At 53.7% G+C, this 21,491-nt stretch overlaps 9 protein-coding genes and 1 non-coding gene across 10 annotated transcripts; 4 read left to right on the forward strand and 6 right to left on the reverse strand.

Moving 5' to 3' along the window:
* Window positions 1-414: 414 nt before the first annotated feature.
* On the reverse strand, window positions 415-636 carry GLRG_01990 (uncharacterized protein; the record flags this gene model as incomplete). The annotated part of the gene is made up of 2 exons (XM_008093324.1): window positions 415-492; window positions 544-636. Coding segments are annotated over 2 exons (171 nt in total), but the record flags the coding sequence as incomplete, so codon positions are not given.
* Window positions 637-1,303: 667 nt separating this feature from the next.
* Window positions 1,304-3,681, forward strand: GLRG_01991 (uncharacterized protein; the record flags this gene model as incomplete). Its single annotated transcript, XM_008093325.1, has 3 exons — window positions 1,304-1,533; window positions 1,606-2,812; window positions 2,863-3,681. 3 exons carry the CDS (start codon window positions 1,304-1,306, stop codon window positions 3,679-3,681), a joined length of 2,256 nt encoding a protein of 751 aa, XP_008091516.1.
* A 325-nt stretch (window positions 3,682-4,006) lies between these two features.
* On the reverse strand, window positions 4,007-4,522 carry GLRG_01992 (BolA-like protein; the record flags this gene model as incomplete). The annotated part of the gene is made up of 2 exons (XM_008093326.1): window positions 4,007-4,251; window positions 4,435-4,522. The coding sequence occupies 2 exons, from the start codon at window positions 4,520-4,522 to the stop codon at window positions 4,007-4,009; spliced, it is 333 nt and encodes a 110-aa protein (XP_008091517.1).
* A 946-nt stretch (window positions 4,523-5,468) lies between these two features.
* Window positions 5,469-5,554, reverse strand: GLRG_13063. The gene has a single exon. It is a non-coding gene; the product is annotated as a tRNA-Glu (tRNA).
* A 684-nt stretch (window positions 5,555-6,238) lies between these two features.
* Window positions 6,239-7,269, forward strand: GLRG_01993 (uncharacterized protein; the record flags this gene model as incomplete). Its single annotated transcript, XM_008093327.1, has 3 exons — window positions 6,239-6,306; window positions 6,367-6,542; window positions 6,596-7,269. 3 exons carry the CDS (start codon window positions 6,239-6,241, stop codon window positions 7,267-7,269), a joined length of 918 nt encoding a protein of 305 aa, XP_008091518.1.
* Window positions 7,270-7,731: 462 nt separating this feature from the next.
* Window positions 7,732-8,717, reverse strand: GLRG_01994 (uncharacterized protein; the record flags this gene model as incomplete). The annotated part of the gene is made up of 2 exons (XM_008093328.1): window positions 7,732-8,139; window positions 8,205-8,717. 2 exons carry the CDS (start codon window positions 8,715-8,717, stop codon window positions 7,732-7,734), a joined length of 921 nt encoding a protein of 306 aa, XP_008091519.1.
* Window positions 8,718-9,141: 424 nt separating this feature from the next.
* On the forward strand, window positions 9,142-9,885 carry GLRG_01995 (RecQ mediated genome instability protein Rmi1; the record flags this gene model as incomplete). The annotated part of the gene is made up of 1 exon (XM_008093329.1): window positions 9,142-9,885. One exon carries the CDS (start codon window positions 9,142-9,144, stop codon window positions 9,883-9,885), a length of 744 nt encoding a protein of 247 aa, XP_008091520.1.
* A 240-nt stretch (window positions 9,886-10,125) lies between these two features.
* Window positions 10,126-14,430, reverse strand: GLRG_01996 (tetratricopeptide; the record flags this gene model as incomplete). Its single annotated transcript, XM_008093330.1, has 2 exons — window positions 10,126-14,248; window positions 14,312-14,430. The coding sequence occupies 2 exons, from the start codon at window positions 14,428-14,430 to the stop codon at window positions 10,126-10,128; spliced, it is 4,242 nt and encodes a 1,413-aa protein (XP_008091521.1).
* Window positions 14,431-15,170: 740 nt separating this feature from the next.
* GLRG_01997 (uncharacterized protein) lies at window positions 15,171-16,495 on the reverse strand (the record flags this gene model as incomplete). The annotated part of the gene is made up of 2 exons (XM_008093331.1): window positions 15,171-15,182; window positions 15,392-16,495. 2 exons carry the CDS (start codon window positions 16,493-16,495, stop codon window positions 15,171-15,173), a joined length of 1,116 nt encoding a protein of 371 aa, XP_008091522.1.
* A 2,394-nt stretch (window positions 16,496-18,889) lies between these two features.
* Window positions 18,890-21,116, forward strand: GLRG_01998 (uncharacterized protein; the record flags this gene model as incomplete). The annotated part of the gene is made up of 4 exons (XM_008093332.1): window positions 18,890-19,004; window positions 19,096-19,377; window positions 19,430-19,753; window positions 19,807-21,116. 4 exons carry the CDS (start codon window positions 18,890-18,892, stop codon window positions 21,114-21,116), a joined length of 2,031 nt encoding a protein of 676 aa, XP_008091523.1.
* Between the last annotated feature and the right edge of the window lie 375 nt (window positions 21,117-21,491).

Consider the following 21,491-nt stretch of genomic DNA (forward strand, 5'->3'; position numbering starts at 1 on the left):
ACTTGGTCATTTCTGGATGACTAACTAATTCCATGCCCTCTCTAGTTTCGAAAATGAGGCTTCCCTTTGCATTATACATATACTTAAATGCTGGATCAACCCTGTTCCATAATTTGGTGATTACGATGACGAGATGAATTTTAGGACGAGTCGTCTTAGCAACCCACGTCTCATGGGAGAAGACAAGGGGGTCTAGTTTGAGGATTGTTCTTGTACCCAGCGGGTATCAATCACCACTCAACTGGGAGTTCAACAGGCTGGACCCTCCCAATGGCAGATTTGAGTATGGGGAATCACTGCCAAATACCCCCCCGAAAGGGGCACCTTGGGAGGTAGGGGTCGTGAGCTGGTGCTCCACGCAGGTTTCGCCTGCGCCGGTTCGCGCTAATTAGGCCTGCTTAATCCTGATCTCCATCATTTGATAGCATTCATTCTCTGTGCTATTAAGCTGAAGACTGCCACGGAGCTCATGAATAGAACTGCGTTATAGAACTGCCGGCTGAATTAGTTGAGCTCACACACCATTTCAAGGGACCAACATACTGCCTTTCTAGATACTTCTCTCTCTTCATCATCTGTTCTTGCCTCGATGAAAAGACGTCGCAAGTTCGGTAATGTGGCCTTGGCATAGAGTCGTTAGGTAAAGCACGTATTCATCCACTTTCCATGGTTAGGCCTCACCATGCTGATCCTGGTAACTTTCTGCTTCAGGGTGCAGATGAAGCTGGACACTTCAAGCGACAAAAGTGCAATGCGGCAAGCTTGGCGAACTACAATATTGCAATTTCCAATCCGTTCGATATGTATGAGATTGTACGATTGATGTAACAGGTCGAAAGACGTGATGTTATGGGCATCGCTAATGGGAGCTTGGTACTAGACGCTAGCTACTGCGATACATCTGAACCTGGAAGGTCCCGATATGCCAGGCGATTCGATACATGCATATCAAAGGATGGGCCCTCAGGGGTCCATGCACTTATTGAAAGGAAGTGCACCAGTGCGCAGCAGCGTTGCCAGGCTGGCCAGGCTGGGTTTAAGGTTAGGGGTGCAATCCACTGACAGGTGCTTCTTCGACCACCTCATCCTCTTGGCGAATACCGACGAGGTGCATCTGCTGGATCACCGAAAATAGACGACCACGTAAAGCCACTGAGCAGCCGCTAATACCACGACGTCTTGGACGACCTTGTCCAGGTCCTGGTTGGACTGGCTGTCTCATCCCGCCAGATCGCTTCCTTTCATCATCAACCTTCACCCCAGCTAGTCCAGACGCTCTTCACCAGCGACAACACCAAACATCATGGCGGTCAATCGGATTCGCGGGGCCTTTGCCGTCCCTAGGAAGGGAGAGACCTTCGAACTGCGTGCAGGACTTGTTTCTCAGTATGCGTACGAGCGCAAGGAGTCGATCCAGAAGACGATCATGGCAATGACGTTGGGCAAGGACGTGTCGGCTTTGTTCCCTGATGTTCTCAAGAACATTGCTACAGCAGACTTGGACCAGAAGAAGCTGGTTTATCTATACCTGATGTGAGTCTGCACTCCAGGCCGATCTCGGGTCACCAAGAAGGTTTGCCAGAGCACTCGTTGACACCAAGCCAGGAACTACGCGAAGTCGCATCCAGACCTCTGCATCTTAGCCGTCAATACATTCGTCCAAGACTCCGAAGACCCGAATCCCCTCATCCGCGCGCTGGCGATCCGAACGATGGGCTGCATCAGAGTTGATAAGATGGTAGATTACATGGAAGAACCGTTACGGAAGACACTGAGAGACGAATCGCCATACGTTCGCAAAACGGCTGCTATTTGCGTCGCTAAGCTTTTCGACCTCAACCCCACGATGTGCATAGAAAACGGCTTTCTGGAATCCCTCCAGGAGCTTATCGGAGACCCGAATCCCATGGTGGTTGCGAACTCGGTCCAGGCGCTGTCAGAGATTACAGAGACCGCACCAGAGACAAGAGCGCTCGTGGTGACCCCGACTACGTTGAAGAAGCTGCTGATGGCCCTGAACGAGTGTACGGAGTGGGGGCGCGTCACCATCTTGACTACACTGGCCGACTACCCGGCAATGGACGCCAAGGAAGCCGAACACATCTGCGAGAGAGTTGCGCCGCAGTTTCAGCATGTAAACCCCAGTGTGGTTCTGGCAGCTGTCAAGGTTGTCTTCATCCATATGAAGGCCGTCAGCCCTGAACTGGTACGCTCTTACCTCAAGAAGATGGCGCCACCTCTGGTGACTCTCGTGGCTTCTGCTCCCGAGGTTCAATATGTGGCTCTCCGCAACATCGACCTTCTTCTCCAGGCCAAGCCCGATATTCTGAGCAAGGAGCTGCGTGTGTTTTTCTGCAAATACAATGACCCTCCCTACGTTAAGCTCCAGAAGCTCGAGATTATGGTGCGGATAGCCAACGAGAAGAACTTTGACCAGCTTCTTGCGGAACTGAAAGAATACGCTCTCGAAGTCGATATGGACTTCGTCAAGCGTGCAGTCAAGGCGATTGGCCAAGTAGCAATCAAGCTCGAGGGTGCTAGCCAAAAGTGTGTGAATGCGCTGCTTGACTTGATCGCTACCAAGGTCAACTACGTTGTTCAGGAAGTGGTTGTGGTAATTAAGGATATCCTTCGAAAGTACCCCGGTTACGAAGGCGTCATTCCGACTCTTTGCAAGTATATCGACGAGCTGGACGAGCCGACTGCTAGGGGATCGTTGATCTGGATTGTGGGAGAGTACGCCGAGAAGATCAATAATGCAGACGACATTCTGGCCAGTTTCGTGGACGGCTTTATGGAAGAGTTCACACAGGTTTGTCAAGCATCCCCTATACGCTTGAAGGGCTAGCTAACATGATACAGACGCAACTTCAAATTCTTACCGCAGTTGTCAAGCTCTTCCTCAAAAAGCCTAGCAACAATCAGAGTCGCGGGGTGGGGTGGAAGCCCAAGGCCACAACAGACAACGACAATCCAGATATCAGAGATAGAGCTTACGTCTACTGGCGCCTTCTGTCAGGCGACTTGGACGTCGCCAAGAATATCGTGCTCTCGCAGAAGCCTGCCATTACTACAACCATGACCAGCCTTCCGCCAGCGCTGCTTGAGCAACTACTCGCAGAGCTTTCCACTCTTGCTTCAGTGTACCACAAGCCACCAGAATCCTTTGTTGGCAAGGGCCGCTACGGAGCAGACGAGATCCAACGTGCAGCCATCCGCGAGCAACGACAGGAAGCGGCCGAAAACCCAATCGCAGCGTCGGTGGCGGCCGCAGCCAACGGCACTACCTCGTCACAAAACAACATCGAAAACCTTCTCGACATCGACTTTGATGGCGCCGCTCCTGCGTCGGCTGAGCAACAGAGCAATGCCAACACTCCAGACCGATTATCTAGCCCCTCGGGAGGTGCTTCTTCTAGTGCCATGGCCGATATGATGGGTCTCTTCGACGCCCCTCCGCCGCCGCAGCAACAGCAGGCAATGGCTAACCCGATGAGCTCTGGTGCAGGCGGCAGTGGCATGGATGACATGATGAATGGTTTCTCCGGGCTTGATTTTGGGAACACGGGATCGGGCCAGCCCCTGCCGGCTGCCATGCAATTACATCCAACCCCACAAGCACAACAGCCGAGCGAAGGAAACGGGAAGAAGACGAATGAGGACTTGTTGGGGCTCTTCTAGATCAGTGACTAATGGGGGCTTGTTCTCTGGAAGTCCAAGCATGCTGTTAGGAGTAGGTTGATATATGACAAGAACGAAGCCATGAAAAGCTTGCATCAATATTTCTATTTTTCGCCAGACCAAATGTATATACTCGAAAAGGGGGGGGGGGTGTCTAGCCCAAACACCCATCGCGCCGTCGTCCTCCAAGATGCCTCATATCCTTGACTCGATTCGTATCCAGCGGTTTGACTCGTACCTTCTGGCATGGGTATCCTACGTCCTTTTCACGTGTAACTGAGGCTCAGAGACCTCACTCTTACTCCTTTTCTTTGCGTCGGTCCGCCTACTGAGAAACGCCCTCGACCTTTCCACCAACGGTCCCGTCCATCGGGGGGCCCTCATTGACGCCGCCGGCGGCGGCCCTGTCGCGTTCCCACTCGGCGGGGGTCTGGCACTTTGCGCTCCAGGCGTGGATCTGCGCGATCTCGTCTTTGAGGGCGGCGTTGACAAGGCGGTGGCGCTTGAGCGAGGTCTGCTTCTCGAAAACTGGGGAGACGATCGTGGAGGTGAAGGCTTGGCCGCAGCCGCCTAGAAAGGACGACGGAGATGTCAGTCTCTAAGAAGAATATGTATATGTATATGTACGTTGGATAGGCGGCAGAAGAGTCGCGATGCATGCGCTGCGCGGTGCGCCGGCAGGATGGCTTGTATTTCTAATACGGCGGGGCATGACGTGGGGTTACGATGTCTTGGAAGGGAGGGGACGCGTACCAGACATGTCTGTGACCTCGACGTGGGTTGCCTGGAGGCGTTCGGTCAAGACAGCCTTCAGAGAGGCTTCCGTGATCTGGTCTGCCATTGCACGAGAGAGGTTTGGCTATGGATGTTGTTTGGACTCGACGGATGTGGTTTGCGACGACCGGGTGCCGGAGGGGAATGTCGAAAATCGGAGGTGCTTGTGTTCTGCTGTGACGGTAGTGGGCTTGGTTGTACGGATACGGTGATTAGATTGATTAGATGGTGGGGTTCCTGCAGTTCCGTCATCAGGCTCCGTTCAGTGGCTTGCTCCACGGCTTGGCTATTGGGCTGACTGTGTGCAGCAAAGGCAATGGAAATCCATGTGAAGGACGGACACGCATTAGCTAGCATTCAGAGATCTTTCAAGTGTCACAAGGGAATAAAAAATAACAATAATAGTACATGCATATATTACAAACAAATGCGCGGAGAAGACGACAGGTCTCTGACCATGTGGATGCCAGTGGCCAACTCCCGCCACAGGAGCGAGCGTAGGTAGCTGTTGGCATTCAGATTTCAGGTAACCGACCCAAAGATTGGCTGTTTGGCATACAAAGAAAGAGGTTGCAAATGGCTCTCGTGCGTTTTCCAACCCTTTCAAAACGCATGAGCATATGGGAAAAGCAAAGTAGGCACTCGGCCCTCATCATACGAGCGAGCATATGGAAAACTACCATTACCTATCAACACAGCATGCACCATCCATCCTTGATGTACACACACACAGCTGCTCCCGCAGTCACATCTTCTGTCTCTAGACTACACAATTCTAATTGCGATCAGCGTCGCAAGTGATGCCATGATCAACCATATATCAGGCTGCGCAAGAATATTACCTTCAGATAACAAGAGTTGAGCCGGTTTTTAACAATATGCGTTGATGAAATCGAAATTAGCATGAAAGCAAAGTATGCAATCAATGCCCAGGAATAAGGAACAAAACATTGTCCGTTAACAGAGGACCAGGTTGCGGATATGATCATCGCTCAAAAATGCAAAAGTAAATGTTCCGAAACCGAGAATCGAACTCGGGGCTATGCCTAGCCTCTCACGAGATGAGAGGGCATCATGTTGGCCACTACACCATATCGGATGTTACTGATTTTCTGTTTTCGTTTCACTTCTTGTATATATATCTGAGCTTTTTATTTTACCTACCTCGTCCATTGTCAGGCTTGTGCATTATATCGCGAGATAGCCGGGTTCTCATATCGTACCACCGCGGAATACATGTCATGGGTTCTTACTAGTAACTTTGAGAGTGTAGGACACGAGCGTTACATTCCTGCTTGACAAACAGGAGGTAAACCCAGACCAAAAGGTAGGTAGGTAGGCGGGTATCGAGACATGACTTGGAAGTGGAGGTATGTGTCATTGCGGGGCTTATGTCATTCAGTCGACGGGAAATCTCAATATGCATTTATTAGATATTGTGAGCGACGTAGAGCTTGAGTTTCTACATATCATCCCAGACGACCAAGCTTTCATTCTTCCAGATTGAACATTTGGAGCCTAGCTGGATTCGGTTGAAAAGAGTGCGTCTTGGGTATTCCATGCATGAAATTCATGAGACGCAATGCTCACTGGCACTAGCACAGCTGTCCATTCCATGAGCACCAAGTTTACAAGGGCGTCAACACATATAAGTCGACGAGCTTGCGGAGCCGCACTTACATCTCAGATTCGGCCATTTTACCACCCAACGCGGCATTCAGTCCTCAAAGCTCGTTTTAACACAGCTTCTCGCCTGCATCTGCCCCAGTCCACAGCTCCAAAAATGGCGGCCGTCGATAAGTACTCTTCTCCGGGCTTCACCTCGCTGGTGGTGGATGCCATGCGCAAGCAGTAAGCCTCACGATCCTCACCCCGCTTCATGAGAAAATCTGTATTGACCATCTTGCCCAGTTACCCCGAGGAGCTCGCCGATAGAAGATGGGACAATGTCGGCCTTCTCCTCGGCAACATCGAGGTCCTCGAGACACGCGTGGCCAAGAACCCAGTCGTCCTCCTCACCAACGACCTCACCTACGCCGTCGCTGAGGAAGCCATCCGAAAGAACGCCAGCGTCATTGTGAGCTACCGTAGGTTTTGACACGTCTTAAAACTCGCCATTCCGGTTTAACACGCTCTCCAGACCCCTTCATCTTCTCCGGCCTGAAGTCCATCACAACTAAGGACCCGCAACAAGCGACCCTCCTGCTCCTCGCCGCCAACGGCATCGCAGTCTACTGTCCCCACACCGCCGTCGATGCCGCGCCTAACGGCCTCAACGCCTGGCTCGGCGACATCGTCTCCGGCGGCCCCGCTTCCTCGTCCACGGCCACTCCCACCACCCGCACCGTCGTCAATCCGCTCTCGTCCCCGGCGCCCGCAGGTTTCGAGGGCTCGGGCTACGGCCTCCTCTGCACTTTCCACCAGCCGGAATCCCTCGCCGACATCATCCGCCGTGTTGCCTCGCGCGTCGGCATGCGCCGCGTCATGGTCGCCTCTCCGGACCCGGCTCGCCTCTCGACGGTGCGCGTCGGCGCCGTGGCCGTGTGCGCGGGTAGCGGGTGGGACGTCGTCAAGAACGCCGCGGCCGAGGTGATTGTGACGGGCGAGATGACCCACCACAACGCACTCAAAGCCGTGCAGGAAGGCAAGACGGTCATCACGGTGTTCCACAGCAACTCGGAAAGAGGGTACTTGACGGAGGTGATGAAGCCGCTGTTGGAAGGAGAGCTGAAGGGCAAGGAGGCCGGTGTTCAAGTCCTCGTCAGTGAGGCCGATCGAGATCCCTTCAACATTGTGGACATCTCTGAGTTGTAAAAGTTCAAAAGACTTGGAGACCGCTCATGAAATATCTCCAGAAGAAAAAAAGGGCTGGTATGCCGCTGAAGACACACCTTAGCCAGTCATCTTTAAGCGAACTAGATGAAAAAAGAAAAGAAAACCGTCTCCATGGGTTGAATTATTCCCGGGTCCTTTTGCGTGTCTTTCGAAAGGTTCAATGATATAATCAGGTCTTGTCTGGACCTCATGCATGATGACAGGCAGTAGTACGTTCTTACAAGCCTCGAGTCTCATGATACTGAACCAATGTGACCGGTAACCACTCCAAATATGGCACTCTTTATTGACTTGGTCCGCTCAGCCTCCCGTTTTGGAGTCATGAAAATGTTCCTTGTTTGGATCCGTGAACTCAGATCAGACCCCCTTAACGCCAGAAACACCCTCGCTATGTATGCCGCAACTCTCAAATCCGAAATATGAAGGGGGAAAAAACGGCTTTCAGGACCTGCGACTATCCTTGGATGTTCGCACGCTGCCCTCTCCTGTGCCTCTGATCGCCGCATCACCTTCCTCGAGACACTCGTCCACGTCTTTCCCACCGACCCCCTTCTCCTTCCAAACCTCAAGTAGCCGCCGCGGCATCTCCCACTCCTTTTTCGCCTCTTCAACTTTGCCCTGCGCCATTAGCGCCCTCAGCTTCTCCGGCGTGCCCAGCACCTCCTTGGCGAGCTGCCTTGTCCTCCGCCGCCTCGCCGCAGCCACCTCATCCTCCCGCTGCTCAGAATCAGGCGGCGCGACGGTCTTGCGCAGAGAATCGCGGATCGAGCTGGCCTGGGCGTAGATTCCCGCGATTGCCGGGTCGAGTGTCGAGGCCATAGGGTTCAGAGGGTCCATGTTCGCACGCATCTGTCGGTCCCCGGTCTCAGCAACCCGCCTTTCCCGATAAAATGTGTGTGGAGCCCGGTACTCACCTTTCTGATCGTTTCTGTCGCGGAGATGAGCTTCGAATAGTTGTCATATACCAACGCCTTCTTCTCCGCATCAAGCGCCCGGATCTCCCCCAGCACCCGCGTGTATACCCGCAACAGATCATCGAGCGAGTTTTCCGCCAGCGCCTTCCGCACGTACGCATCGGCGTCGAAGGATGGGCTGTCTAGCTCGCTGGGCGGGACTTCGGATTGTTCCGCAAAACCTCCGCGGTCGGATGCGTCCTCGGTCACCTCGAGCGAGGGAGCACCGCCACCCGCCGTCTTTTTAAGGTTGTAGTACTCGCGGAGGGCGGCCCGGTTCGCGCGCTTCGAGGAACCTAGTGCCGGCGGTCCTCCGAGGCCATTACCAAATGTAGCAGCGGACCCTGGATTCGGCGAGCTAGTTAGGGAGCGCGGGACATCGAGGGAGGGTCTGGTCGAGGACGTCGGAGTGTGCTGTTGTGCCGAGACGCGGCGGGCGAGCGACGGTTCGCGGGGTGAGGCAATGGTGGACATTTTGGCGGGAGGAAGTGCCACTATCTTTGAACAGTTGGCTCCGTTGTCAGATTCGGGATGCCCAGGTCAATTGAATGAAGCTCGTGATAGTGACAGATCGGAGGAAACAAGGCTGGAGTCGAGGGATGACGAGGATGCAGGCGATAGGCCAGAAAAAGCTCCTGTGGGGGTTACCCCTGGACTCTCTCTGCCTGTGCAGCGAGACCGCGCTACCTAACTACCGGTACTACATACCTACCTAGTATAAAGTACATAAGTGAGTGACACGTGCTAATTTCGGGGATCTACAGTGGGGTTGATGCTCCCAAGACTTTGGGGTAGGTACCCCACTGAAGCTATATCCATCTTCCACAATACATCTTCGCACTTTATGACGCACAAAACACACCTACAATGTGAAACTGCACCCCAAAATCCTTACGCGATGGACCTGACAGCCCAAATATGCTCCGCTCTACAAACTCAAAGCTTCCCGACACCTTCGGTCCCCTGGACGACAACCCTGACCTCGCGCATCCCTACCCCTCCTCTCCCTTCTCTCATCGCGACCGCAAAGGCACGCCTCCTCGCCTCAGACCTCACGACGGCGGGTCTCCTTGAACCCTCATCCACCGCTTCACTTCCTACGACAAGTCCTGAGACACCCGAGGCTATCTTACAGAACGATGTCCCATGCCAGGTCCTCGACGTCGAGAACCTGAGCCTCTCGCGCTGGGAGCAGGTCGAGGAGCTCGAGGCGGTGGCGAGGGGTGAGCAGATGACTGGCCGGAGGGTCGTGAGGCTAGCTGCGACTGAAGAGGCCGAGTATGATAACATCGACGAGAGCTCCGCACCCGCTGCTACCGGTCGCGGAGGAACGGCGACTCAGCAAGTGCTGCAGCAGCAGCAGCGACGAAACGCGACGCATAGACTCGTATTGCAAGATCACAAAGGGCAAAAGGTATATGCGATGGAGCTCCGACGCATCGAAAGGATCAGCATAGGAAGCACCAACATTGGCGAGAAGGTCATGCTCAAAAAGGGTACTGTCATCGCGAGGGGCACAGTGCTGCTTGAGCCGGGCAAGTGCATATTGCTTGGTGGGAGGATTGACGCCTGGCAGAAAGCTTGGGTTGAGGGGAGAATGGCGAGGTTAAAGCAGGCTGTGGAAGGTGGAAGAGAACAATAAGTCCGGACAGAAGGGCAAACGGCGTAGCATTACTCGGAGTTGGCGTTGATACCATTGGTCTGTCTGTTGACAAGAAATCAGCAGTATATGCTGTCTTTTGTTTTTTCATCTAGAACTTCGGTTTCTAAAAGGGAAAGACTAGCTTTCTCGAAGGTCTTTTATTGCCAGGAGATGGTCTGGGGCTGGTACACGTGCTTCGACGCTCCAGACGTTGATCCAAGACCCTAATGTTTGCAGGTTTTAGTTGCCACAGACAGCTTCCCGCAAGGAGTTCCATCCGTCAGCCATCCAGGGGGACAAAAAAATGGCCGTCTGGGCATCCGCGGCAGATCCTGTACCCGCATATGCCTTGGCCAGATCCTCGGCCTCGAGGGTTCCTCTAGGTGGCGCTCCCTTCTTCGCCACAGTCAATGCCATCTCGGCAGCATGCTGCTCTCCACCGAACTCGGCTAGGTTAGACCAGCCGTGAGGCAGGTGAGGGTACAACATGATGTCTGTCTGGATCTGGGTCATGACATCCTCATCCGTGCTCGTCTCCCCGAGCCTAGCGATGGCTCCCAGCACCTCTCCAATGTGTGCCTGTTCCACATCCCCAACCTTGTGGCTGGTTCGGAGACCTTGAAGTTCGGCCACAACCGCCTCCACAGACTCCTCATCGTTGTCGAGAACGGCAATGACCCCGAGCAGTAGGACGGACTGGACGTGGTCGGGCTGCTTCTCGATCACCTCGAAGAGAGCGCCGCGAGCCTTCTCGCGGGATTCGTCTGCGCCCGTCGCCCACAGGACCTGCGCGAGGAGGCAGACGGCGTCGGGGTTGTTGTCTGATTCCTCGAGCGCCGACTCAAAGTAGAGAAGCGCCTCGTCGACGTCTTCGCTGTAGTAATGCGCCAAACCGACCGTAATGTGGGCAGAGAGACGGGCCTTCTTGCGCTGCTCCCTGGTCAACTCGTTGTCGGACTCGTCGTTGCTCAGCTGTATCGCCATCTTGCCGCAATCAATGGCCTGCTCGTAAGCACCGGACGTCAAGTACGATCTTGCCATATCGGTCTTGGCCAGCGCGAACTGGGCCAGTGCCTGCGGTGATTCCGTGACCTCGTAGTCGGCTTCCAAGATGCGACAGATCTTCTCCAGGATTTGTACTGCCTTTGCGGTATCATGCGTTCGCTCGAGAAACTGCGCCGCCAGATGTCCGTATGCCAAGTCTTGGGGCTTCAGGTTGTTAAGCTGACCAAGCGCAAAGATCGGCTGGATGAGGGACGCCATATTGGTGGATGTTGTCGTTAGAATATGGTCGAATACAGCAACCGAGTACTGGCGTCTGGTGAGGACGGAAGAAGCCTCGGCGATCTCCATGGCGTGTGTGAACAAGCCTCTTGCTTCCTTCGTCTTACCGTAGAGGAGAGCCACGAAGCCTTGACCAAGCCAGGCATGCGCATAGTCGGGATCCGTTGACTGCGCCCGATTGAACGCCTCATTAGCAAGTTGCATGTCATTTTGCAGGAGAGCCAAGGTTCCAAGGTTGGTCCAGGCTGCTGGGTTTCTCTCGTTCAGGTAGAGGCTTCGAGCGAATGAGTGCTGTGACACAGCAGGGCTAACTTCGCTCGTCACAACACCCAGAGAGTTCCAAAAGTCGGCATTTCCGGCTTCAAGCTCGATGGCTCTCTTGAAACACTTCATGGCAGTTTTCAAGTACACGCTGGACTTCTTCCTGATGCTCGAAGGCAAGCAGATATGGGCCCGGTGCTCTGCCCATCCCAAGTTGTAGTAGGCAACTGCCTGAGCATGGATGTCGTTGGCTGATACATGAATGGCACGCTTGTGACACAGGATTGTTGCATGGATACATCTTGTCAAGTCAACACCGAGCCTCTCGTCTTCAGAGAACAGGCCCTTTGCGGCAATGACACCAGTGCCGACCTTGTCGATATCCGCAAAGAGAGTGTAAGCCTCCTTGTCGCCGCCGTCAATGAGCGTCATGATTGGCTCTGCCGGGAAGTCGATTGCTCGGTTCTGAACGGCGGAGAAGACGCAGCAAGCGTCGGCCAGCGACTTCCAGAAGTTGAAGGTTTCGATGACACTGGTGGTTGCCTTTGAGGCAAACTCGATGGTATCAATGGCGAGATGCACCGCCTTGCCGAAAAGACCCTTTTCGACACAATCCAACGCATTGTCGACCAAGGTCTGCATCAAAGCAATCGCAACTCCATCCTCGTCGGGGCGACCATCGATGACATCTTGGTAGAGCGCGATGGCTTCGTCAAACTCAGCCAGCTCACGCTTGACATTAGCAAGCATGTACTTGGTGAACCATGTGTCACCGAGTGTCTCTGCAGGTATCGTCTCCTCGAGCTTTTGCGCGTTAAGAATGGCCTTCGTCGCCGCAATGTACCGACCCGAGGAGTAGTAGCTCTCGCCCAAGCCGACCCAGGAGTGGTAATCCTCTGGATGGATTCTCAAAGCCGATTGAAAAGAGACAATAGACTTGTGGAAATCCTGCTTATTCAACTCCGCGACGCCAAGCGCAGAGAATGGCCAGCTGATGCCCTTTCTCTTCGAGCCCGGAGGCGGCCTGACTTTGCCCGAATCAACCACACGTTGGGCCACAAGCTCCACCCGGTCCCAGTCGCCTTCGTCCGCGAAGGATTCCGCAAGGCGTTTGGCGGCTTCAACCTCAGAGGATGAGAGTTCGACAGCCTTCTGAAAGCATCGTCGTGCTCTCTTCTTATCTTTGGCATAGTCTGCATAGTAGATGCCCAGGCTGGTGTAGGCTGGCGCGAAGCTGAGGTTGTTTTTCAGCGCATCCAAGAAATACGCGTAGGCACCTGTGCGGCTCTTGCGGGCTGCTTTTGATGTATCGAGGTTCCAGATGCAGGACCCTAGCCGGTACTGTGTCTGCGCAAGAAGCTCTTTGGCAGGCGGTGACATCTTCTCGATGAGGGGCAAAGAGTCCTCTAATTGCGTCTTGGCCGTTTCGTAATCCTCCTTCAGAGCCTGGACCCACGCAGCTTCTGTCCTCACCCGGAGGTTGGATGGATCTCGTTTCAGGGCTCGCTCAAAGAAGTCAATGGCATCGTCATAATCTTCTTCCTCTTCATAAATAAGCCCAACACCAATCAGTGCCGCAGTAGATGACGGGTCGTGGCTGAGGACTCCCTCGAAAAGCGATTTCGCCTCGGTGTGGTGGCGAGGGGACTGGAAGAATACCAGGGCCGTGGCAAGGTACAAGGAGTAAGCGTCGTGTGTGTTATGAAAGGTCATGCCAGTCTTGATCCTTTCCGTCTTGAGCATATCCATCGATTTGCGCATTAACTCAACGGTGACCTCGTACTCCTCCAGATGCTGGTAGTACTCTCCCATCAAGCGGTGGGCGAAGATTGAGTTGGACGTGGTGATACCCTCGGTCATCATCAGGATTCTATCCTGTTCCGTCAGCGGTACCATGGATACGCCACCCCCCTCATCGTCCTCGCTCTCCTCTTCGGTGTCTTCTGCTTCCAGTGCCGCTGACGTCGGCTTGGGGAAGGGTGAGATGCTGCTCGTCAGGAAGCCAGTGATGACTTTATAGAGATCGGTCTCGGGGAAGAATGTGCAGTAGTCTCTCAACATGTTCACATCCCAATCCTTGATATCCTTTGCATCCTTCCAATCGATGGCAATCTCCCAGGCCAGTCTGAAGGGATGCTTGATGATGACCATGTCGAGGGCCAATTTCAACACGGCTTGAAGGGCCGCGCCTTTCTCCGGGCCGGGGGGTGCTACCAGCAGACGGTCGTAGCAGTACTGGAGGAGCTTCTCCTCGTACTTGCGCCGAAGTTCGTCATCATTCGTCCAGTTTATCAGCTGCTGGTAAACGAATTCAAGCTTGCTCTGGGCCATGACTTCACGCTTGACCTCGAGGGTAACCTCGTTCAGCCGTGCGCCGATTCTTGTCCGACGCTCGCCTATGAGAGTGTTTATTCTCTTCTTCTCGTAAGCCTCAGTGATTTGCGCCATTGTTTCGTAGGTCTTGGCCGGATGCGGGACGCGGCCCTCGAGAGCGGGATATATCGGACTCCCAGGAAGGATGACGCCAAGAGCTTCGACATATTGTGGGGGATCCCCTTGGGATCTCGCAAAGTCAATGAACTTGTCGATAACATCCTGGCACTTGTACATGTCTTCAGCATCCCGGTAGATCTCGGCTAGGCTGATGGCAGCTTGTTGATATGCGCTCAGGCGCTTGCGATCCTGCTTCTCATAGAGCTTGATGAGGCCCTGCCATGCTTGGCTGTCCTTTGGCCGCAGCAATGAAGCTGACTTGTATGCCTTTTCGGATTCATCGACACGGTTTTTCTTGTCAAGTGCAAAGGCCAGGAAAATTGTTCTGTGAGACGTGTCAGCAACCTCATCAACGGGGGGGGGGGGGAGAAAAATGATGTTTCTGTACGCTTGATAATTCTTGGGCTCTTTCTCAAGAAATTCTGTTGCCTTCTGAATGGCATCGTCCCATTTTTGTTGCTTTACAGAATCGCCAATGGCCTTGAGGGCAGCCTTGGAACCTGACATTTTGTCGCGTGGCTAGGGTCGTGAATCATGAAAGTCAGGTCTCCTTCAGGTGGTGGGGCATCACCGTCGTAGTTACGGAAGGAAAAGAAAGGGCGAGCTTCTGAGCCAGAAAGAAGGAGCCGGAAATAAGGAACCAGAGTGTCTTGAATCCCTCGCAGATAATTCCAGATATTTGGTGGTGCTGGAGTTGTACAATGCAAGATTTGGTCGGTTCCGGCTCCTTACCGTGTGGTAGCCGTTTGTATGGGAGGTGAGAGAATGAGCTCAGTGAGGCATGAGCTGTCTGTCTGTTTGGTGAGCGCTAAGAGGGCAGCGCCCCCCACCCCTAAGAACCTCCCTTATTACATCATGCCCCACTTCGAGCAATGCAGCTAAACCAGTATTGTGATAAGATAAGAAGTCTACCTACTCCGTATACTACATAGTATCCGACCTAGGTCTACGCCAACTTCAACCAATATGGATTTATGTTTCTTTTCTTCTTTTCGTCCAAACGCAATCCGTTGTAAAAACCAAGCAAGTAAATTTATCAAGGGTATCTGAAAGCAGAAATATTGATCGGCACACCATCTTGAATCACCACCTTATTCGTTTACTCTCGCTCCGGAGCCGTTTCGATCCCCGATTGCGTTGATTCGGATCTGCTCCAAAATCTCATGATATCAACCCTCCGGGCAGATGTAGACGGAATGTTGTCACTTGAGTTCGAGGACCTGGTAAATATTGTCGCCGAAGACGTATCACTCGACCTCCTGGATGATGACGAGTCATGCTCTTGAAGGAGTCGCTTGATTTCCGACCCTGCCAGCCCCGAGTTGTTGGCTGCTTGAAACGCATTTCTACCGTTGGCGTCAGTGAGATGAGGGTCAGCTTCATGGCATAACAGGTCCTCTATAATCCCAATCTTGCGCGAGCTTTTTGTTGCTACCACCTGAATCGCGGCAATCAACGGGGTGCATACGTTTGTGCCACCCAAGTAGGGAGACAACGTGGGCCCTCTTCTAGTTTTTTGGCAGATGTTGGGGTTGGCTCCTTGTTCCAGGAGGAAGTGAACCATCTTCTCGTTCCCCATCTCGCAAGCCATGAACAGCGCTGTTTTGCCCGAGTTGTCGACGGCGTCCAACAAAGTAGGGGTGTCGTCAAGCAGGAGCTTGGCTACATTGACGCCGCCGCTCTTGCTTTGACACCTGTGGAGCGGGCTGAGCCCTGCGCTATCGCGGACATTGACACGAGCACCCCTACGCAATAACAAACCGACGATATCACGGTTCTTGGTTGACGCTGCGAGTAGCAACGGCGTCGGGACACCAAGATCTCCTCCAGTCTCAAGGCTGACAACATGCCCCACCATCTGTTTTAGGACATCGACATTCTCGTCCTGGATCGCTTTATGCAGTGGCGATGTCCGCGTCATGAAATCACAAGTATCGAATCGGAAACCGCCGGGCATGTCGATGTCGAAACCGTTCTCTCGGCACCAGGCAAAGGCTTGAGACAGCTCCCCCATGGACGACGGTCTTCTGAGGCCTCCTATGAGATCTGAATCTGGTGGCGATGCCGGTCGGCTCGCCAAGGGTATAATTACATTGTTGAGCCAAACTTCCACTCCGCCTGCTTCATCAAAGGCCCCGTCGAGTTTCAGTGCTTTGATGTATAGGTCGGCCGTTTCTTGTACCGATTGGACTGGCATAGGTTTCTGGTTCTTTCGGCCTTCAAGAGCTCGGCTGAGGAACGTCTTCGCCTGCTTCAGGTTCCCAAGATTGATATAGAGGCATCCGAGGTTATGATACAGGCGGCTGCGGCGCTCGACATTCTTGAACTCATCCGGTTGCTTGACTTCTTCTTCCAGTAGCCTTTGCAGGATGGTCTTCGCTTCAACCGTCTCCTCCTCCGTCTCGCTTCGCAACAGAATGTCAGCCAGTCTTTCTTTCATGACGGCTTTCTCGGCGAAGCTGAACTCGAGGTCATAACCGGGCTGGCTCAGCTGTTCTCGTATTTCGATGCCCCTCTTCTGGTAAAGCGACGCTCGGAGGAAGATTCCGCAGCTCACCAGGCGATCAACCATTTCCTGGTTTGCGTCGTACTGGTGGCGTAATATATCTTTGCTTGGACCGTCTGGGTGATCGGGCTCGGGATCCCAATCATCAGAGTCAACGCTTCCGAACGGCGCCGGTTGTGATACAAGGTCGTCGTTCAGAGAAAGATTGGAGAACGACGGGCCGAAGGACAAGATTGACTTGCTATTGTTCGCATCTTGGAGAGTGACCGCAGCGGCGACTTCATCGGCCGACAATCGCCAAGCCTGAATCTCTTTTGTCACCGACACAGAGTCGTCTACTCTGGTTTCGTTATCATTGTCCCACTCGGTTGAAAAACGTCTGTGGGTAGTGCCAACTTGAGAGATGAGGTTTGTAGACCGGATAGCGTCGGTAAGCTCCCTGATTTCGGCATGCACCTGGTCCTGTGACTTTTGCTGAGTCCATAATGAACCTCTGGTTTTTATCAGTACTTGGCTTAATCATAGGACTGTGAATGAAATTTGGCTCACAGTGACAGAGTTATCAAACTGAGTTGAAGAACTTGGGTGTACGATGTTATATGTGAAACAGAGTCTCGGATGACATTTGACTTCAACGTCATAGCAAAACTCGCCCGAGCTTTGTCGATCGGCCCGGGGTTCTTCGCCAGTTCGGGCAACTCTGCGCATAGCTTATCAAGCGAGACTTTGCATGATTTAAGAATCCTGAAGATATCTTGATGGTGCTCTCTTTCATATGAAAACTGACGCGGGTGCTCCTCTAGGGTTCGAGCCACATTGCGCAGAGCTGCGTGCAGGTTGCTGATTGTTTCGAGGAACTCTTCGATATTCGAATGAACAGCTTTGCTCTCTTGGACGAACTTGCCGGTGCCTTCAATGATCTTGCCGGCTATACCGACCATTTGGACTGTGAACGCGGCGATCGAGAGAGGATCCATCTTGTCGGTCGCGAAACAGCGTTGTCTGTTTGAGATTCAGTTCTGGATTTCCGTTCCAATTTCAATCTCCTGAACCACAGCCGCGTCCGTTGATCTCGCAGTAGTCGAAGAGAGGCGTCCTTAGGCGTCGCTTTTGGTACATATTATGGGTATGATGGATGGAATCGCTGTACGAAAAACACCCTCGACAGTCAAGGAAACGGCAACCGTGCGTGCTTGGCCAGCAACAGCGATCGAAGACATTTTAATCCCGATGCTCACCTCCTTACCTACTGGCGATGTATCCCTCCTGCAGTCCCCGTGATCAACAGATGCTTAGCCATGTTAGTCACGTTCGCCGAGACATCGGTCTCTGCTCTGAATAGAGAAGGGGGAGGGTGGGCATAGCCACATAGAAAGACTTTGATTACGGGCACAGGAGTTGCAGCCAGCCCGGCTTGTGTGACTTTGTTGCCTGCCACCTCATCCTGCATCATGATGTGGTTGCTCAAGCATGAACGATTAGCTCATCGGATTCCTGTTGATCTGCGGGTGTGTTTCCGTCCTAGGCGATCACATCCACTGCTCCCCGCGGGGTATTTCCCCCGGCTGGGGTTTGGTGTGTACCTTCATCACAACTGACAAGGGCTAACTTCTGGAATGACAACCGAGAGCCAAGGGCCGGCATGCATAGCCCCAAGTTGCCAACGCCCTCGACGAGGACGGCCATTGGCTTGGGAAAAGCCACCTTGTAAATGCTGCCTGGAGTGGTACACCTTCGTCTTCCCTCACACCGGTGGCGGGATTACGTGGAAACGAAGCTTCAAGAGGCTAGCTTGTTTGTGCCCGAGACGAGGCTGTCACCTGGAAATGGTAGCGAGAATGAGGTATTTTCCTCACCGGGCTCATCCAGACAAACTTTTGACCGGGATCTCGACAGCCAAGGGCTTTCACCTGGTCAAGAGAAGCACTTCTGTGGTGTGGTCAAGGGCCAAGAACACGAGACTCTTGAGGGTCTGCTTCAAAGTGCGAAAAGGGAGCACAAGGATCAGCTCCGCCACCACTGTTCTAGACGGCAATCCTTTGGACTTCACCGCAATCCGAGTACGGGAGAGGATGTCATATTGTAATGTACCGATGATCAGTCACCGAGCGGATTCAGCTGGCGACCTCTTGCATTGCTACTATCTGCTTGTGCATTGCCGGCTGAGGAAAGCGTGGGCAGCAGGCAAGACCTGCATTGACAAGACGCGGAAAGGAATACAAGATCCTACTGGACCCGAGAGTCTCACTTCTCATGCCTCAGTCCCGTGCCGCCTCGTGTTCATTGTCAAATAGTGAGCCTTAAATGGATAAAGCACCCGGTAAACGTTTGACCAGCCCCTAGGATGGGTCTGACTAGTAATTGATCGCAGCCTTACACCGAGTCCTTTAATGCCATACCGAGATTGACCTGTGCTCGTCAATACCCGCTCCCCACTGGCTCGTCCATCCAACCTTCGACATGTATGAAATGGGCACCTTCGCAAAGGATGGGTCGCACTCTGCGAACGAGGGGCTGACTACACAAGCCCATCGTCGCCGGATAAACGAGCGAGCAGTAATCGAGAATCCCCTTGGTGCGTCTGTACGGCCTCCACCCTCAAATTGATACACATTTGTGGCGGTGGTGCTTGACGTTCGGTCCTCTTTGCTGACTCAATGCTCTAGCTGGTTATACGGATGAGCAACTGGAAGCAGATGTTGCATCGTTCGCCCAGGAACATCTAAACGTCGACACGGCAGAGTTGCTTCGAGCAGCGCGCGTAGCTAAAGACATCAGGCTGTACGACGAAGTTGCCAGAAACTCGAGCGAGAGCGCTAATAGAGAGCTTCCGGTCCAGCTGACCGGAGAGGAAAAACGAGCACTTGTACGGGAACGCGATGTTCCGTTCAGCGAAAAGGGGATGTGGACAATCATAGTCACAGTATCACTAGCAGCCTTTCTGCAGGGTATTTATACCCTGATTTTCACGTTGACGACGAGGTGCTAACGCAGAACAAGGCCACGTCCAAGCATCACTTAACGGTTCGTCGCTGTACGATACCCAATTCGGTCTCAACACAATCGCCGAGAAGGAAGATGGTATCGCGACCGGAAGAGAAGCTCCGCTAGGAGCCGATGACTGGAAGCTCGGTGCTGCCAATGCGTCACCGTTCTTCTTCGCGGCGGCGTTAGGCTGTCCCCTGGCACTTCCTGTGAACCATTACTTGGGTCGCAAAGGAGGCATGATAATTGCGGCGTCGTTGATCTTGGCCAGCTCTCTTGCCTCGGCCTTTGCCACGGACTGGCATCAACTCTTTGGCATCCGTCTGGTTAATGGCATTGGTGAGCGCAGTATGATCTCTTACAGAAGAAGCAACATTAACAAAAGGCAATAGGGATGGGTCTCAAAGCCGTCAGCACCCCTATTCTTGCTAGCGAGACTGCAGTGGGTTACTGGCGTGGCACATCCATTCTCGCGTGGCAGTTGTGGGTGGCGGCGGGAATGATGGTCGGGTTCGCCTTCAACCTGATTTTCGATACAACGCCAGACTCGAACAAGAGGCTGACCTTCCAGTTGATGGTGGCAGCCCCCATGGTGCCTGCGCTAGCGCTGCTGGTGTTTGTCATCTGGTTCTGCGACGAAAGCCCGCGATACTTGATGCGGGTGTCGAGCCCGAGCTACGACCCACGACGGGCGTATGAGATTCTCAGGAAGTTGAGAAACACCGAGTTACAAGCCCTACGGGACATTTACCTGGTCCACAAGTCACTCGAGCAGGAGGAGCTGCCCAGCGTCGACGCGAGCTCTCAGTCGGCACAAGGCTTTGCCGTCACCATCGCGGGCTTCTTCCGCCAATGGAGGCAGCTCTTCCTTAGGCGACGGCTTCGGAACGCCCTGATCAGCAGTTCGACATTGGCCTTGGCGCAGCAGCTCTGCGGTATCAACGTACTGGCGTTTTACTCGGGCACGCTCTTCAGCCGCGCCGGCGTGGACAAGCGGGACTCGATGATCTTCAGCCTGGGCTACGGCGCGGTAAACTTCGTCTTCGGCCTCCCGGCTATCAGGACCATCGACACGCTGGGGCGGCGCAAGTGGCTCATGCTGACGCTGCCGGCGATGTCGCTCTTCATGCTGGTCGCGGGTGTGTCGTTTCACATCAGCAACCGTGACGCCCAGGTCGCGGTGTTTACGCTCTTCATCTTGCTGTTCGCTGCGACGTACTCGCCCGGGCTAGGCCCGATCCCGTTCACGTACGCGTCGGAGAGCTTCCCGTTGTCGCACCGCGAGGCCGGCGCTGCGTTTGCCATCGCCGTCAACCTGGGGTTTGCCGGGTTGCTTTCCATGTTCTTCCCGCGGATCAACTCGGGGTTGGGGGACGGCGGGTCGCTGTATCTGTTCGCGGGGCTCAATATGCTCGCGTTGATCATGGTTTTTCTGTTGTTGGAGGAGACAAAGAGGAGGAGCCTCGAGGATCTCGATTTGGTGTTTGCGGTATCGAAGCGCAGATTTATTGGACACCAGGTGTCGGAGTACCTGCCATGGTTCTTCAAGAGGTATCTTCTGGGAAGCAAGACGAGCAAACCAAGTTTGTACATCGACTTGATCTGGGGACCTAGAGACGATGAAAGGGCCCGTATGGGAGATGCGGAGGACACAGGGCGCAGAGACAGCGCAGAGTCAGACCGAGATAGCACCCATGCTTGATCAAAGTGGGCGTATTCAACATGTATTCGCGTATACTGGTCGAGTCTTGTAGCAGGCCAGTCCGCGTCGACGTCTTTAGCTTTTTAGATGTCGTTAAGCCGCTTAACCCAAGGAAAGGCCATTGAAATGGTGATGCACCTAGACATCCCATACTCGGTGCAATCAATGCCTCAGTGACGTGGAGCACCATGGCCAACTAACTTCCTGCACGGCCGGTTCGTCCAAGTTCGGGTTGGGTGTGGTATGTTACCTGGTTGGTACCTACCCATCTACTATCTACACTAGGTATGATAGGTATTAATGTCCCAACCGCCCCACCAGTTACATCCCCGGATATTTGGCGGCGTCCACCCGGAGTTCAAGCGAGAGCCGACG

Source organism: Colletotrichum graminicola (assembly GCF_000149035.1).
Source record: "Colletotrichum graminicola M1.001 genomic scaffold supercont1.7, whole genome shotgun sequence".
NCBI classification, from domain to species: domain Eukaryota; kingdom Fungi; phylum Ascomycota; class Sordariomycetes; order Glomerellales; family Glomerellaceae; genus Colletotrichum; species Colletotrichum graminicola.